The sequence below is a fragment of the Nicotiana tabacum genome, chromosome 15 (assembly GCF_000715075.1).
Source record: "Nicotiana tabacum cultivar K326 chromosome 15, ASM71507v2, whole genome shotgun sequence".
Classification (NCBI taxonomy): domain Eukaryota; kingdom Viridiplantae; phylum Streptophyta; class Magnoliopsida; order Solanales; family Solanaceae; genus Nicotiana; species Nicotiana tabacum.
In genome coordinates, this window is record NC_134094.1 from 131,346,711 (window position 1) to 131,366,116 (window position 19,406).

General features: G+C 36.7%; 1 protein-coding gene across 1 annotated transcript; it reads left to right on the forward strand.

The window, feature by feature from the left end:
* Positions 1–1,285: 1,285 nt before the first annotated feature.
* LOC107787338 (signal peptide peptidase-like 3) lies at positions 1,286–17,669 on the forward strand. Its single transcript, XM_075231300.1, has 14 exons — positions 1,286–1,629; positions 4,138–4,296; positions 4,473–4,584; positions 4,706–4,825; positions 6,696–6,847; positions 8,695–8,868; positions 9,685–9,719; positions 9,820–9,976; positions 10,205–10,258; positions 10,367–10,459; positions 16,043–16,185; positions 16,701–16,771; positions 17,070–17,153; positions 17,246–17,669. The coding sequence occupies exons 1-14, from the start codon at positions 1,501–1,503 to the stop codon at positions 17,347–17,349; spliced, it is 1,587 nt and encodes a 528-aa protein (XP_075087401.1). The 5' UTR covers positions 1,286–1,500; the 3' UTR covers positions 17,350–17,669.
* The last annotated feature ends 1,737 nt before the right edge of the window (positions 17,670–19,406 follow it).

The following is a 19,406-nucleotide window of genomic DNA, read 5'->3' on the forward strand; positions in this document are numbered from 1 at the left end:
ACCTCAGGAAAATGCTAAGCCAAATGTTAATCAATTCATATATATATATATGCGCACTGTTCAGGACTCCAGGTTAGCCAAATTGTCCTGTTTCAGGCTTTTAAAATTTATAACATATCATCTTTTAAGTTTTATATTAATTTTTATATTTAATTATTAAATTCGATTAACTTGAAAGTGTATATCAATTATTGTTAGACGATTAAGAAAATAACTAGTATATGTATTACTAAAAAAATTATCCGATAAGAATATTTTAATAGATCATATGTTTGTCAGTTTTTTAAATTTTTACTAATCATATATTCACTTATCAGAACTTTATCTATACTTTAACAGAGTAAGATTGAAATAATATTCATGTAACAAAAAAATTCAAAAAAACCCGAAAAGACAAAAAAAGTCAAACCAATCCAAACTGATATAATTGATTTGGTTTGATTTTGATAAAAATCGAACTAACCAGGTTCATGTACGCCCCTAGTGGTGGTTTAAGAAAAAAAACCGCAGGCAAAAATTTACCCAATTACCCCTCTATGTTTTAGTTATGCATGCTTATTCTTAATTTAGGATATTTTGCATTACTTTGACTTCAATTCATGTGGCCTACGCTAAATAAATTGTGTATATATATATATATACAAAGGAGTCAAAGTCTTTATTTATTACAGTTTTAATTTGTTAAATGATTGGTGGCAAAGCTGCAAAAGTAAGTATTCATTGTATCATGTAAGCGAACCTAGGTACGTTAAGGAATATGTAGAATGCGATTTAACAAAGATAAAAAACCATCTTATAATGTAATTTACTAGTCCGATTTAGTAAATATGACTTACAAATTATAGTGAAATCGTGCTTGAAAAATAAATCTAGTTCAGAAATACGATTTATAATTCAAGTCGGACAAAAAGTGATGTATACTTATAAATTGTAAGTATATGCCAAATGCAACTTATAAATAGATTTGCTAATTTAGAACTCATAAGTCGCATTTGTCAAATTTCTCAAAATCTGACTAATATTGCTACAATGGGGTTTTATAAAACGCAAATTTGGAATGAGACTTATGAATAGCTATTAGCGGATGCGACTTATAAATCGCATTCTGATTACACAACGCCTTCACCGAATGCTACTGCAAGCTGGAATTGAAACTTATAAATAGCATCTAATAAATGAGACTTATAAATCTCATTCACCGAATGCTACTTGTAAAAGCATTCTGAATTTATAAATTTGATCGAATGCGACTTATAAATATGCGGTTTCCTCTGTACGGAACTTTATTGAAGAAACTTTAATAATTTTTCATTCGTTTAACTGTAAACTAATGAAATCCCAATAACGACCGCATCACCTACTTTTAACCCCTCTCTCTCTCTCTCTCTCTCTCTCTCTCTCAATTTCTGAGCAAAAACACAGAGATTTGCTTTTGAATCTCCCAAAAACCCTATGCGGAGATAGGGTTATTGGAGTAGAAAGCGGATCAATAATTTTATTATGGCATTTTCATGGCGTTTAATCGGACTGTGCATTCTTCTTCTATCATCGATCGTTATAGCCGATGATGATATCTCACGCGCCGCCCCTGCTAATGCGTCAACCTCCTGCAACAATCCTTATCGATTGGTAATTTGTTTTATTCTTTCCTATTATTCAGATTCCTTCCACTCATAGTTTATTTGCGAAAAAAAAAAATGGTGGTAGTGGCGGTTAGAGAGTATCTAATCAATTTATATGTGAAAAATAACTAAAAGTTTAAAAAAATATAAATTTAGAGCTCATAGTTTCAAAAATGTAATAGGATCTATAATAAGCTGAAGGTTGAACTTATCAAATTTAAATCCAGAATTTGACTCTGCCTGGTGGTAGTTATGTGGAAACGTAGTTGGGAGAGAGGTTTCTCTTCTCGTATTTTTTGAGTTTTAGAAGGCATAGTTTATTTGAAACCAAATTATTAGGTGTTGGAATGAAATGGGTACAAATAGAACGGTATGAATATAGAGGAGTGGCGGAGCCAGAAATTCATACAAGGGGACATAAAAGAATACTAGAGTGTCACACTCAGGATTTGAACTTGTGATTCAAGGCAATTTTTGAACCCCTTTACCACTACACTAGAATCATTCTTACCGATAAAAAAACTACACTAGAATATTTCTTATGTCAATGAGATTCGACAGTTCATATATAACCAAAAAAAATATATTTTAACCCTATTTTCTCAGTACAATTTTCCTTAAAAGGGGGTTCAACAACCCCCTTGGCTCCCTTCAGCTCCATCACTATATAGAGTATTCATGTAGCTAACCCTGACTAGTTTGGGACAAAGATCAGGAATTCCAAATAGAAATTAAGATTGAATGGTGGGCTGTTAAGCCCCTTATCACAAATAGCGGACAAAGTGAGTTGTTGTCGCTGTTATTGTTTTGTCTTAAAATTACTCTATATGGTAGTGAAATAATCTTACAAGGTTGCTGATACCCTGATAACCAAAACTTGTAGCCAAATTTGAGCTATCTTCTAATCAATATTTAATTCTGAGGTTTTAGTTCGGCGAGAGTATCATAAGGTTCACAAAGTTTAGTAGTATGAGTTATGCACTAGCAAAGTCTACTAGTGAAATCGTTATGGAGATCTTACAGGGAGGAAGATGCCTACTGGAGAAAGATAATTAATGCTAAGCATGGAATACAAAATAATTGATACAAAGTTTACCTCCTTACCTTATGGAGTAGGCAGTCCCCTGGAGGTACATTAGCTAAATGGGGAAGACTTCAAGGAACACATATACTTTGAATTAGGAGATGGAACAAAATAAGATTTTGATTAGACAAGTGGTACCTTCACAAGGTAGGGGTAAGGTCTGCCTACATACTACCCTCCCTATATCCCACTTGTGGGAATACACTGGGTATGTTGTTGTTGTTGTTGATTTGACAAGTGGTACGGAAAGAACACACTAAAGAATGCATTTCCGAGCATATTTCTAAAGGATCTACTTCGGTGGCAACTTTTGCTGATTGTAGAGATAATACTGTGGGTGCCTTCATTAAGAAAGAACTGTCAGGATTGGAAAGTCAGTTGCTTGATAAGGCTAATAGACAAACTGGAACAGGATAATTTACAAAGACACATACACTCTTGGGATCTTGACCATATAAAGGGATATGGAGAATTAAAGCTCTAACCAAGGTGATTTGTTATAGAGCTGGATAATGATGTATGAAGCTTGCAAAGACAAGACAACTTGATGAAGAGAGGATTTAACCTTTCAATAGATGCTTTCTATGTAAAGCAGACATTTTTTCTTGCTTTGTCTGGTGGCCAAGGACATTTGTAGCATGTTCCTAAACATGTTTTGAGTTCAACAGGTGATGCCAACTAGTCTTGAGGAGGCTTTTGTAAGCCGGTGCCTAAGAGAAGTGGAGAAAGAAAGAAAAAGATATGGCAAGCAGTACCAAATTTTATATTTTGGACACCATGGAAAGAAAGGAATGCAAGATACTTTGAAGAGACCTCTGCTATCCCTGTACTAATGCCTCTTGAACCCTTTTTGTTGGTGTAAACATACAGATATATCTGATGTAAATATGTTTTTGGACTTACATTGGATCCCTGAGTTCTGCATAGGAGCTATTTACACTTTTGAAATTATGCTCTTCTGGACGCCAGTATTAATAAATGTATCTTTACTTCATCAAAGAAAAAACAAAAGAGCAGTACAGAGAAGTTCTATGTGCATCCAATCCAATGAGAAAAATAAAGATCTAATCACCGAGTTGTATGCATGTGAAAATAGGTGTCATTATTGTGTTACATCTTTGAATTCGACAAAAGGTAGCTTAACTAGTTTTAGATTGAGATGTAGTTGATCGATTATTTGATCGGTTATTTCTGTATCTGTTTCTTGGTGATTTAGGAGGGTGAGGGGTGCTTAGGAATTAGGAAGTTGGGTTCTAACCATCTGATGTCATGTCATCTTTCAAAAGATGTAAATTTTAATGACTACAAGAAGATTGAGTCAATCCATTTTTTTGTTGTGACAAAGTATTCTTTGATTTAATTCTGTTATGTACCTCTGGACACATACTGAGTTACTTCTTCATACCAAGTTATTTCTTTCTTTTTGTACAGGTTCTGGTGAAGTTGTGGATTGATGGTGCTGAGCATGAACAAATAGGTGGCTTAAGTGCGGCATTTGGGTCTCTTTTACCCACTAATACTAAAAATACCCCCAGATTGCCTGCTACTTATGCAAAACCCTTGAATGGCTGTTCTAGTTCCTCTTCTAAGGTATTTATTCCAGATTCCTGACAATGTCTTTATTCTTAGGTAAATAGCCAAAATCGCAGAGGCTTTTCAACTCGTAATCTATAATTTTTGGTTGCAATTCTTTCTCTGACATATGAAGAAGGTCAACTTTTGTTATACATTGCATAAAGCAGAGATTTTTGTTTACTTTGGTCTAGTTATCAGGGTCTATTGCACTAGCTCTTCGCGGTCAATGTGATTTTCTAACGAAGGCTACGGTTGCACAAGCAGGAGGTGCTGCAGGGATTTTGATGATAAATGATCAAGAAGGTTGTCATCCATGACTTATTGCCATTTCAGTTTTTATTTTCTTTTCGTTTTTACTTTTTTGGTGATTTTGTCTCCCCCGTCTCTTCCAGAAATGACACTACTTTTTCCTGCTATCCTTTAGATCTTTTGGAGATTACTTGTCCGGACAATTCTACGGTATCAAACATAACAATTCCTGTTGTGACCATTTCAAAAGCCGGAGGAGATGTCATTGAAAAATATATCTCTGCTGGAAAGAAAGGTACAGTCTTGGCTTCATGTATATTAGCTCCATTTTCTGTCAAGGGTTAAACTTTCTGTTGATTCTAGTTCTGGTTTTCAAGGTATCTGGTATCTTAGGATACAATTTATACTTTTTTATAGTACATGCATTGTTTTTCACCACTTTCAATTGTCGTAATGTGTAGTGCGATTCTTGTATCACTGTATAGCATATGTCTTGCAAAAATCTGTTCAACACATGTCCTTTTTTCAGGATGTGATATGATCCATATTTTTATCAAACCTAGGACCCCTTTTCAGGAAAGATATGATATGGTCTTTTTTTTTATCTTTTTTACATGTGTGCCTTCAACATATATGAAGTGCGAAATTAGTATGTTTGTTGTGCATGCCATTATTATTTTGGTGCTATTTCTTTCTAACAAGCTTGGGGTTTTTTGGGGGGGGGGGGGGGGGGTCTAATTTTTTTGGGTTGGGTTTTGATTTAGTTTCCTTTTTAAATTAGAATTCTGATTCTTCTTGTTTCTCCTTGTACTTGTGTTTACTAACTGAGTGCCATTTACCTGTTAGAAAGACCAATTGAGTAACATCAAGCTGCCCCAAATGATTTGAGACTATATGAGTCTCATCTCATAAGGATGGCTGATAAATAGATTTTGGATGCTATTTCACTTGAAAGTGCCGTTTAAACACCTAAACTATATAGAAGAGTTGAGCTACAAGTTAGACTTAAGCGGTATAAGATGTTCAGTTTGAATGATTGATTCAGAGTGTTCTAGAGATCTCTGCTTTTCATCTCACTTCATCCTCATTTTTAATGCTCAGTCATCAGATGATGTGGTTCAGGAAGTTCTGAGAGTTAAAAGGCTAGTACTGGTTGATTGGTTAAGGTTTCAGGTCATGGAAAGGGCTTTAGGAGTATACCACAAATGTAAACTGAGAATAAACGGAGTTTTAGAGGTTTTCAAAGTTGGTTTTTTGCTGCTGCGGAAGATCTAGGAGATCAGATGGTGCTCATGACACAAGGATCTGGTTTGGGCTCCAGGACAATTAGGGTAGTTTGTAAAAGTTGAAGTGAGAAAGGAGATATGGAAATTTGAGAAGTTTAGGTTTTCGGCACAATGGATTGAAGGATTTGAGTAATATGGTTTTTTCAGTAAGTGTTTCATTGGAAGAGGTATACTGCAGTAGAAAGTCTACACAAAAGGTTGACTTTTTTCATAAAAGCATCTCATCATCTATACAGGGTGTGTTATTCAAAAAGATTCAAGACCAAGAATGTTTCTTGGACCTGTGAGAAAGGCTTCTCGATTTCCGGTAAAGCCCATGGTTACGTTCACTTTGAACAGACAATCCACATGAGTGCCAAAGCAGGAGCTCCTGAGCAACCTCTAAAGCTCTGTTGGAAATATTTGAGTATTAATTACCATTTCAAAAAAAATAAAAAAAATACTGAGTATTGTAAGATTTCTTGTAAAGATTACAAAGATGCCTGAGGTGGCTTTCACCGGAGAAATAAGTTATTGGAGGGTCATTGATTAGAGTGGGCTGGGTTAGTCTTGAACTAGTCCTATGATGGATTAAGAATATCTGCATATTAGTCATGGGAGACTGGGAGTGAAAAGACATCCTTCATATGGTAAGTAATGGTATACAACTGGCTTTGACGATGGGATGACTTGTTCTTAAACACCGTGACTGAGGATAGAATATTCATGCTCACTATTGAGCATGTGCATTTAAACTATATAGTAGCGGCTTCTCTTGCTACTCTGTCCATTGTGCATTTGTCATCATGCTTGTTTTAATTCTTGTTATCTCTTGTTGTTCCTCTGTTCTTGGATCGTGGAAGAATTACAACATGACGGGCATACTTTCTCTTAATGCAGTGGAGATTCTGTTGTATTCGCCAGATCGCCCCATTGTGGACTACTCAGCAATGTTCATATGGCTGATGGCTGTTGGCACAATTTTTTGTGCATCTTTTTGGTCCGAGCTTACTACATCTAAGGAAAGCAATGGCTATGAACAGGCACCGGAGGTTACAAAAATAAGCATCCTGATATATCTTTTACATTTAATTTATACAGCCCCTTATGTTCTTACAAAATTAATTAGCAATGCTCTGCTTGTTTAATCAACTTTTCATACTGTATCTTGAAGTTGATATCCTAGTTTTTAGGCTGCTGCATTGTGTTGGATTTTGGAGTTATACACTTAGGAATAGCTGCAGTCTTTCAAAAGTTTATCTACCCGCATCACCAAAATATCCAGGAAGGGACACACATATATCTAAAGTCACTCGTAGTCAATACATAATATATTCTTTTATCAGTCAAAAGAATTTCATTGATGTTGGCACTAGGATGGAAAGAGTTTCTCATAAATTGAGATCGAGGAAGTAAGTCGTTTCCTTCTACTGCAACTACTCTCTCTAGCATCCCAGAAGATAGAGCAGGAGGCTAGAGTATTGGGCTTTTGGGAGATATCATCTGCAAATATAATATTCCCATCACTAAGTGGTTCTTCAACCAAATATTAACACACTAAACTAAATTGAAACTCAAAAGAAAGCAGTAGATATTATGGCTAAATGCCATAAAAATAGTAGTCTATTAAGAACCCTTTTTAAATTATTTCTGGTATCTCCCAAAGATAAGTTTATGCAGTCAAGATTGTTGTATGGACATTGTCATCCTGTAAACATTCATGTTTAGTGATATTTGAGTGTCTTTCATCGCATAATATCATTTCAATGCACAAAGAAGGTAATAGTGAGGTCTGTTGGAAATAATTTCAGAGGATCTTCTTTATAAAAAATCGTTTCAGAGGATCTTTTGGAATGGTTAAGCATGTGTTGCTTTGTTTCATTTGTATTATTACGAGATTGTACCCTCTTTTAGCCCTTGTGTTCTTTTGATGAAGTAAGTAATTATCATTAATAAAAGGCATCCAGAAGATGCAAAATAGAAAATACAATGGTAGCAAAAAAGGTTAGCTCCAGAATAATGTCTATGCTAGAATCAGGGAGCTAACAAAATCCAAAAAAATTATCAACAAATTTAGCCCTTGTGTTTTCTTTTGACTTAATGTAGTTCTGAGCTTTTGAAGCAGGAAGATACAGTGGGATTACTTATTTTGCTTTGTTTAAAAGTTTATTCTGATTGCTGATAGGGTAAGTTGGACGCTAGTAGCTCAGACAAGACACTCATTTATTTACTAGTCCTGTGACATGTAGTTTTGCATGTGGATTCTACTGGTAGGAAATTTGATTGCGACTTAGGTGAACCACCGGGAATTATTAGAGCATGAGAAGATGGGGAGAAAAAGTTACCAAACAATTTTTTTACGATGAGAAAGTGCTAGGATTCTTTATGTTACCTAAGCTAGAGGATGAATATCTTGCATTATGGGTGAGTATGGTCCATTAAAGTGGAGAGGTATCAGGAGCAGAGTGGTGCTTGGGGCATTTTAGCTATGCTTCCCTGACATGACTGAAAGCTGAAAATTCTTCTTCGTCGAAGGAAAAGGAAAGAATGCAGATGATAGGTTCATGGCAATAAAAAACACTATCACTGGCGTAACATGTATTAGAGATTGATTTTGTTATACTGTGCGATTCTTAAACAATGAACTGATGGCAATGGTACAGAATACTTGGTCACTTGTCTTAATTTAATGTATCTAGCTTGTTACAGTCTATTGCTGTGTAGCAGGTGCTCCATCTTTTTTATGTTTGGAGGTGATTTATGTTTCTTATTTTTATCCTATGTGTCCCTTCTTTCCCATTCTTTTTGCTTGGAGTAAAAGATTCAGACAAATCACAATTAGTTTTGATGATTAATGGCTGTCACACTAGTTTATATGTTCTTCCTTTCTCATTTTTAGGTAAATGCTGGAGGCGCCAGGGAGGAAGATGACAAGGAAATTCTAAATATCACTACAAAGAGTGCTTTAATATTTGTCATCTCAGCGTCTACTTTTCTGCTGCTACTTTACTTTTTCATGTCGGCTTGGTTTGTATGGCTGCTGATAATACTTTTCTCTATTGGTGGAGTTGAGGTACTTAAATAATTCTCTACTTTGACTTGATCACGAAGTTAAGCTAACTTGTTTTGAACTTGGTTAAGGCAAAACCATCTCACTTCATAGCATTGCGTTTCTCTTCTCATGGTGCTAGTAGTTGACAGATTATAGGTCATCTATTTTGTACTAAAAGGGAGCACGATGATAAGCAAAGACGATGCCATCCACAAATTAACCACAAACAAGCCTTTCAAAACAACCCGAAACCAGAAACTGCACACAAACTGACCCACACAGTCAAATCAAACAGAACCTGATTAATAAGCCACAAATGGAACCCATCCCCACAAACCATACTAAACCTTCAATCACAATTTATGTTCCCAAAATGACCCACTAATTATAGCGTCCTTTCAGCTGATTAACTTATTAGTTATGCTGTACATAGCATGCCTAGTTATAATGTAATAAAGCTATGCTTTGTAAACCAAATTTAGTCAAGGGAATGCACCAACTGTTAATTTTTTATTCTTTTTGCCTGGTTGAATCAAAGATAAAAGTGATCTATTTTTCCATGTGAGCTCATACGAAGATTTAATGAAATTTTCTGCTCAATGCATTTTCTATGGTAATGAAATTTTGTGCTCAATGCATTTTCTCTATAGTTCTGCTGGACAATGTTCTTTAGAAGGGTTACCCTTCTCCAGCTCTAGAAGATTGAAGCTTATGGACACATATTGAGCATTTTTTGCATTTTTATGCATCTTGGTTGAACAGAACTTAGGTTTCTTTCAGTTTGGTTGACATTGTCTCTGCTTATTGACTTTTAGTGCTTAATTGTTTCCTTCTCAGGGAATGCATAGCTGTATAATATCCCTAGTATCAAGGTATAATATTTCCAAGAGTGATTGTTTGTCTGTCAGATTAATGTATGGAATAGATTTCTAATTAGCTCTTCTACTTTGTTTCTGTCAATCTTGTGAGTAGCAAATGTAAAGGTTGTGGAAGGAAGACGTTGAATTTGCCGCTTCTTGGGGAGGTTTCTGTTCTATCTCTTGTGGTCTTGATAGTCTGCGTGGCATTTGCCATCTTCTGGGCCGCAACTAGGAAAGCGTCATACTCTTGGATTGGCCAGGATATTCTGGTAAGCTTATTAGTAAAATTCGTTCTTGAAATTTCATGCATTTTCTTGCATAACTGGAAACATTTTTTGCACTTTGATCTGTATGCTGTTACTATGAACCAGGTAATAATCTACTCAAGCCAGTTATCTAATTCTCTGATAAATATGCATCATAGTCACTTGAACTTTCACTCTTCTAATATTTGCACTCTCAAACACAGTTAAAATTAAAGAACTTTTCTTTGCCAGGGAATTTGTTTGATGATAACTGTTCTGCAGTTGGCTCAGTTACCTAATATAAAGGTATGTTGATAGCTTCCATATATTTTTCTACGAGAGGAGTTTATAGCTTATTTTGCTTCACTATGATTACTGTTCTAATTTAATTTGATGATTACTGTTTTGCTTTAGGTTGCTACAGTGCTTCTGTGTTGTGCATTTCTCTACGACATCTTCTGGGTTTTCCTTTCACCTGCTATATTCCATGACAGTGTAATGATTGCAGTAAGTTCTCTCTTTAGCTACATCTATTTCTCTGTACCGTCCATGCTGACTTTCTGTATTGTGGTGAGCTCCCAATTTTAACCTTTGTGTAGGATGTGTTATATCATATATCATATTTGTTTTGAGTAGAACTTAATTCCTAAAAGTTTGATTGCATATTTAACCTAAATGAATATGGAAAGAATCTATGTCAGTTAAACAAGACTTATAGTGAACACTGGTCTTAGACTCATTTGTATACAGCTGATTCTGTACTCAAGTATTTGTGCCTCATAGGATAGACTTACATGCAATGACATAGCACGAGTACAACTTATCACCTAGCAGAACCATGGCTAGTTTATATATTAGATTCTTTAGTCCACTTGGCTGGTTTTGAAGGCTAGGCCCTCGTGCTGGCAGAAAAATCATTGGAATTGTGTCATTTATCTTCTCCTTTTTGTTAGCAAGAAACTCGAATTCTGCATGTTGATTGAGTGAGTTCACTGTCTGTTTTGTGAAAGTCTTCACTCTATGTTGGAATGTTTAGTTGTGTAGTAATGATTCAATCGTTTTGTCATTTATATAGGGTTTAACCGTTTTGGCTGTCTATTAGATTATATAAGGAAATAAGCTTCAATTCAAATATTAGAACATGAGCATGCTCATATGTAACAATGATTGTTTTGATAAGGTATTTTAGTCACAAAAGAACGAAGAACTTGCTAGGGCTGGCGAGAAACAGAAAATCGAGTATAGTTCTGTTTAAGTGAACTTAATTTTATAAAGGAAGATAACATGAGTATCAAAAGATTCAAGGACTACTGAAAGAGTAACCCGAAACTGCAAGGAATAAACTTGAACAGAAGATATACATCAAAATTTCTTGAATTCTAGGACCCGGGGATCTCGAGAACATAGTAATCAATAATTAAAATGAAGACTCATTGATAGTTTTCTTTAATCGATATGGATTGTGGACATCTCACTTGTTAGTTTACAGATATGTATAGTGTAGTCTTGTCCCACATTGGAAGAAGAGTAATATCTCCTTGTAGTGTATAGCTATAAATAGGGACCTCTTGTATTGTATTTATCATCCAATATCAATAACATATTTTCTCCCATGCCTTCTCACATGGTATCAGAGCATTAGTGAGAAAAGATCGTTGTGCGTCATTCCAGCGTTAACCGCGAAGAAACAACTTAGTCATCGTGCAATTTTTCCGGTGGCCTAAGGCTTGTCTAAGTGAAAGTCACTTTCTGTCGGTGTTGTGCTAAAGCCAACACCACCACGAGGTAGATCACCCTCCGACGACCAACCCCTGAAATTTTATCCAGCAGAAAAGCCGCCACGCTCCTTCACGCGCCAGCAACAACTTTTTCGGCGAGGGTTCCGGCCCTTTTTTTCGCGAAGCTTCTTCAGGACAGTGTGCTCTCCTCAAAATTCCGAGCTTACCCATCTAATTCAAATCAAATTCCGACCACTTTTATATTTTTCCGACGTGAACAGTGACCTTTCCGGACGTTTTTTTTGAAAACATTTCTTCAGGACAGCTCGCTCGCAAAGGAATTCCGAGTCTATCCATCCTGGTTTCGACAAATTCCGACAACTTTGGAATTTTCCGGTGAGCTACAGTATTTCCGGCACAGAACAGTGTTCTGTTTTCCTGCTGTAAACAGTGTTTTTCAAACTATTTCTTCAGTTTTCTCACAGGAGTTACTTATTTCCAATATTTCAAGTTAACCCTACTACTACAAATTGTAGCGACTGAGAACCGATGCTTTGAATAGTCAGATGGTTTCTTTAGCAGAGTATATTGAGTTTCTTCAGTATAAAGCATGTAAGCAGACATCTTCTGAGATAGCTTCTGTTGTTCAAAAAGGTAATAGCGTGACTTGTTTCTCCCAATCTTCATCCTCTGAGTCTTGGGTCATTGAATCAGGTGCATCAGATCATATTTCTGGTAACAAATCTCTTTTCACTACTATTTCGTATTCTCAATCTCTTCCAAAAGTCACAATGGCCAATGGGTCTCAAACCATGGCAACTGCAATAGGTCAAGCAAGCTCACTTTCTTCCTTACCTTTAGATTCAGTCCTTTATGTTCCCAATAGTCCTTTTAATCTCATAGTTGTTAGTCGCTTAGCCAAATCACTTAAATGCGCTGTTTTATTTCTTGATGACCATGTTTTTATATAGGAACGCAGTACGGGGCGGATCATTGGTACTGGGCGTGAATCAAACGGCCTTTATTACCTTATCCTTGCTAAATCACATGGACTCACATCTTGTCTTCCTTCTACAACTTGTTTTGTTACTGATTCACCAGATTTATTACATAAACGGTTGGGACATCCTAGTTTGTCAAAACTTCAGAAAATGGTATCTGGTTTATCTCACTTGTCAGCTCTAGAGTGTGAGTCATGTCAGCTCGGTAAGCATACCCGCTCCCATTTCCCTCGGCGTCTTGATAATCGAGCAGAGTCACCTTTTACTTTAGTCCATTCAGATGTTTGGGGTCCTAGTCGGGTCAGTTCCACCTTGGGATTCCGCTACTTTGTCAGTTTCATTGATGATTATTCCAGGTGCACTTGGATATTTTTGATAAAAAATCGATCTGAGCTGTTTTCTATTTTCCAGACCTTCCACGCTTAAATTCAAAATCAATTTGGGGTTTCTATTCGCACATTTCGTAGTGATAATGCCCGAGAGTATTTGTCTTCCCCATTTCAGCAGTTTATGAAATCTCATGGGATTATTCATCAAACATCTTGTCCGTACACATCTCAACAAAATGGGGTAGCTGAAAGAAAGAATAGACATCTTATTGAAACTGCTCGTACCCTACTCATACAATCTCATGCTCCGTTGCGTTTTTGGGGGATGCAGTTCTTACATCTTGCTATCTTATTAATCGTATGCCATCTTCAGCTATCCAGAACCAAGTTCCATTCTCTGTCATGTTTCCCCACTTACCTTTGTTCTCTCTTCCACCCCGTATTTTTGGAAGCACTTATTTTGTCCATAACCTTACTCCAGGAACAGATAAGTTAGCTCCTCGTGCTCTTAAGTGCGTATTTCTGGGTTTCTCGAGAACACAAAAGGGATATCGATGCTACTCTCCTGACCTCCAGCGGTACCTTATGTCCGCTGATGTTACCTTCTTTGAAACCCAATCATACTTCACAGGTTCAGGTCTTCACTTAGATATTTCTGAGGTACTACCAGTTTCATCTTTTGGAGATTCTGTCACTCCAGCTCCACCACTTACAGCTCCAGTTGTAGCTCCACCACCTATAGCTCCAGTTCCACCACCTACAGCTCCGGTTGTAGCTCCACCACCTATAGCTCCAGTTCCTCCACATAATCCAGTTCAACCTTCTGTAGCTCCACCACTCGACTTATCATCATCGTCCACATCCAGCATCAGGCCCAGGTGATTCACGCCCCGCATCAGATTCTGCACCTACTGCGGACTTGTCTCCTCTTAGTCAACCAATTGCACTCCGCAAAGGTGTACGATCCACACTTAATCCTAATCCCCACTATGTCGGTTTAAGTTATCATCGTCTGTCGTCACCTCATTATGCTTTTATATCTTCTTTGTCCACTGTTTCTATCCCTAAGTCTACAGGTGAGGCACTATCTCATCCAGGATGGCGACATGCTATGATTGACGAGATGTCTGCTTTACATGCCGAGTGACACTTGGGAGCTTGTTCCTCTTCCTGCAGGTAAGTCTACTGTTGGTTGTCGTTGGGTTTATGCAGTCAAAGTCGGCCCGGATGGCCAGGTTGATCGGCTTAAGGCTCGTCTTGTTGCAAAAGGATATACTCAGATTTTTGGGCTTGATTATAGTGATACTTTCTCTCCCGTGGCTAAAGTAGCATCTGTTCGTCTCTTTTTGTCCATGGCTGCTGTACGTCATTGGCCTCTTTATCAGTTAGACATTAAGAATGCTTTTCTCCACGGTGATCTTGAGGAAGAAGTTTATATGGAGCAACCACCTGGTTTTGTTGCTCAGGGGGAGTTTAATGGTTGTGTGTGTAGATTGCGCAAGTCACTATATGGTTTGAAACAGTCCCCTCGAGCTTGGTTTGGTAAGTTCATCACAATTATTCAGGAGTTCGGCATGACCCGTAGTGAGGCTGATCACTCTGTGTTTTATCGGCATTCTGCTCCTAATCTGTGTATTTATCTAGTGGTTTATGTTGATGATATTGTTATTACTGGTAATGATCAGGATGGTATTACTAATCTGAAGCAACATCTCTTTCAGCACTTCCAGACTAAGGATCTGGGCAGATTGAAGTATTTTCTAGGTATTGAGGTCGCTCAGTCTAGCTCAGGTATTGTTATTTCACAGCGGAAGTATGCCTTAGACATTCTTGAGGAGACTGGAATGATGCGTTGCAGACCTATTGACTCTCCTATGGATCCGAATGCTAAGCTTCTACCTGGACAGGGGGAGCCTCTTAGAGACCCTACGAGATATAGGAGGTTGGTTGGCAAATTGAATTACCTCACAGTGACTAGACCTGACATTTATTTTCTGGTAAGTGTTGTAAGTCAGTTTATGGATTCTACCTGTGATAGTCACTAGGATGCAGTTGTTCGCATTCTTCAGTGTATAAAGTCAGCTCCAGGCAAAGGATTACTATTCGAGGATCGAGGCCACGAGCAGATTGTTGGGTACACATATGTTGATTGGGCAGGATCACCTTTTGATATACGTTTTACGTCTGGATATTGTGTTCTAGTAGGAGGTAATTTGGTCTCGTGGAAGAGTAAGAAACAGAATGTAGTTGCTCGATCTAGCGCCGAAACCGAATATCGGGCCATGGCTATGGCGACGTGTGAGTTAGTTTGGGTCAAACAGTTGCTCAAGGAGTTAAAGTTCGGAGAAATCAGCAAGATGGAACTAGTGTGTGATAACCAAACTGCTCTTCATATTGCGTCAAATCCGGTGTTCCATGAGAGGACTAAACACATTGAGATCGACTGTCACTTTGTCAGAGAAAAAATACTTTCAGGAGATATTGTTACAAAGTTTGTAAAGTCGAATGATCAACTAGCAGATATTTTCACTAAGTCTCTTATTGGTTCTCGTATTAGTTACATGTGTAACAAGCTCGGTACATATGATGTGTATGCACCGGCTTGAGGGGGAGTGTTAGTTTACAGATATGTATAGTGTAGTCTTGTCCCACATTGGAAGAGGAGTAATATCTCCTTGTAGTGTATAGCTATAAATAGGGACCTCTTGTATTGTATTTATCATCCAATATCAATAACATATTTTCTCCCGTGCCTTCTCACATGGTATCAGAGCATTAGTGAGAAAAGATCGTTGTGCGTCATTCCAGCGTTAACCGGGAAGAAAGAACTTAGTCATCGTGTAATTTTATGTTTTAGTGGTTCAAAAATTGCTTTGTGTTTTTCGCTATACGGCAGTAGAATTTTGGTTCAATTGTTTAGTGGTTACTTCAATAAGCTGGAATAATACACGAACTTTTGTCCTTCACTAAGATGATTTAACTCTTAGAAGCTAACATCATATTTTCTCACTGACATCTTCTTGAGTTCTTCTCCTCTCATAGGTTGCCCGTGGTGACAATGCTGGAGGAGAATCCATCCCAATGCTTCTGAGAGTTCCTCGGGTATCAGATCCTTACGGTGGCTATGATATGATTGGCTTTGGGGACATTCTCTTTCCTGGTTTGCTGGTTTGTTTTGCTTTTAGGTATCCCTTTGTCCTTCATCCATCTTGCAAACAAAAGTTTTTACCCTCTCCCAAAAATGAAAAAGAACTAAGCACATTGTCTAGGTGAAACAAGAAGAATATTCCTCTGTGTAGTTGTTTTCTACCTTTGCTCTTCGAGGATATTCAGATGTTATATGTTTATAGATAGGTTGAATAAAAATGAACTGTAGTCACGCGTCTTTTGATAATTGCCGATCTGTGTTCTCATATAAATTCTTCTTATTAGTTATGAAAATATCTCTCTAAGTATCTTATTGAAGAGAGAAAATGGTTCCTATGACAGTGATTAAAATTGAAATTAATATTGGGAAAATGTATTGGATCTAGAGCTGAAAGATGTTTTCAATGCTAGGGTTGCTCACTTTAATGAGTCGACTACCTTTTTCCTTTTACAGAATTAACGTCATTTAATATCCTTTCATCTGATAAATCACTTTCTTTCTAGAAAAGGCAATCGAACCTCCTGTTAATCCTCTTTGCTATCTTTTTTGCAGATTTGACAAAGCTAGAAGGAAGGGTATACTAAATGGATACTACCTCTGGATGATAGTTGGTTATGGAATTGGTGGGTACTTTGAAGTATTATTTCTGTCTGTTTTTAGCTACTTTGCTAATTTTGTTCTCCATCCCTTTTGTAAATGATGTTATTCAGTTGCTTGAAATCATTAACACTTTGGTAACACGCAACTGAATAAAAAGTGTGAAATATAAATATGTCTTAAAGCACGTTTTAACGAAATCAAAATCATTGTTGACAAGTAGAGATCCTGAAACCTGTTATTCTTTTCCTTTTAGCACTTGTTTTAAATTTCCTCCCCTACTCATTCTGTATCCTATTCCAAATCAACTTGGAATTCTTGCAGGTCTTTTATTCACATACTTAGGTTTGTATCTAATGAATGGACATGGTCAACCTGCTCTTCTATATCTCGTGCCCTGCACGCTAGGTATGTCAGTTTTACGGCCTCTTGAACCAAAATTTGTGTTTGGTCTTTATATATCTTTTTTTTGTGTGTGTTTTTTAACCTTTAATCTTTAGGAACTTATGTGGTGCTGGGATTGATGAGGGGCGAACTTAAAGACCTATGGAACTACGATAGTGAATCAACAAAAGTTGCAGACTCACTATTGGAAGATGCTTGATAGATGAGAGAATTAAACATTAAATCTACAGACACTGATAGATGGGAGAAGAAATATTAAATCTACAAGCACAAGCCGTTGATGTATTCTTTCCATGCTATTTGTATAAGCTGTTCATAAAAATTCAAACTTTATTCAGGAAATTCTTGGCTGTGTTTTATATGTATATTTCCGTTCATGACAATGTTCTCTCTTTCACCTTTAGTTTCCACTGCAGCTGTTCTTGATTAGTATGTACAACTTCACAGTAATCATACAAAAGAAGAGAAGTTATAATGTAACAGATTTAGTAGTCAAAATTTTCCCTATTGTTCTGCAAATTGCTGTTTGATCATCTCATTTATTGTCCCCTAAACTGCTTTTCATTTGAAACATCTTGTTATTTGCCGATTGAATTACTTTTCATCCACAGTACATACTCTTCGAGTAGCTATTTGTATCGTTTTCTGCAGTTTTGTTTTTTCAGTTAGGCAGTGGGTAATTAGTTTCTTTGCTCTGCAGTTAGAGACAAAATAGTTTATCGATATAATCCTAAAGGGGAGACTGAATTTGCTGCAATAATAGTTTGAACTCCTCTCATTATGTCGATATAAACCTCCATTTCCTTGCCCTTTTTCTCAGAAAAGCTATTTGCCCTGGGTCTTTTGTCTAGCGATAACTGTTAAGAATATAGTATGTGATGTGGGGAATAAGTGCATTTCACAGGCTTGAACCTTGCCACAAATAGAAGTCTGGTATTTACGTAAAAAGGCAGACATATTATCCACTGAGTTTCAAATCGTGAGTTATTGGTCCTCGAGAATTTTTCGATTATTTAAGAAGAGAATTGAAATCTATTCTCCAACTGGAGCTTGAAGCGAGCAACGCTTACTGGAATTAAGAAAAGTATCAAACATTTATGAGTTCAGTTCAATACAAATTAAGTTGTAATTAAAATAACTACTTTTGGCATCCAGTATACAGAAATACCGATATTAGTCCAACCCAAAGTTGAAATTATTCTTGTTAGAATCACTTTGTGCACCATTTGTTGAAGCACAAACTCATCTAAAGCACATGACTTAACTCATATTCCTTCCCGTCCATAATAAGTGATCATTTGCTCTTTGGCACACTCCTTAAGAAAATAATAACTCCTAAAAAAAAATAGGTATTTTGACTAAATTACCCATAATTAAAATTTACATATTGTTAACTTGACATACTGGGATATGTAAATAAAAGCAAATTTTGGAAAAACAAAATTAATTCATTCTTGATTATATAAAAGGTCACTTATTTTGGACCAAAATAAAAAGACAAAAAATGTCTCTTATTATGGACCGGAGGGAGTATTAAGCAGTAACCCCTACTAGCTACTGCTGCCCATGTTAGCTCTCTGCTTTACATTTGGAGACATGTCTTCAAAAAACCTACAACAGATGAAGTCATGCTTTAATGCATATACCGATTATACATGTCCAAAAATGAGATTGCTCACATATATATTTTTTATTATTATTAAAAAAACCCTCCCAAATTAGGAGGATCTATAGTGTTTCCACACTTTCCCTCCAACGTTACTCGAACCCAGGACTTAACGGTCGTGGGTGAAGGTACAAATGATGAAATCATGCTGACTTTAGAGATCAAGATCTAAAGATGTGGCTTAATGGTCAATAAAGTGGATGCAAACCTTAGAGATCAGGATTAAAATTTAAGCGGAGGCAAAATCACTAAATATATTCCCATCTCTTTAAGACTCGATGGTTGGATTTACCCGATACCTTTGCATGTGAGAGGTGTAGTAGACGGAACCAGAATTTGAAGTTACCGGTTCGGAATTCTACTCTTTTTGAGTTACTGAATTCTAAATTAATAATTTATACATATTAAATAAATTTCTTAAAACAAATATAAAATTTGGATCAAAATTACTGGGTTAAGCCAAACCCACAAGTCCACAACACAAAGGCTTGCTTCGGCCCTGAGTAGGTAACTGATGGATAGTCAAGCCGCGCGGGAGCTGATCGCAACACCACCATTATAAAAAAAATCAAAAATCATAAATGAGGATG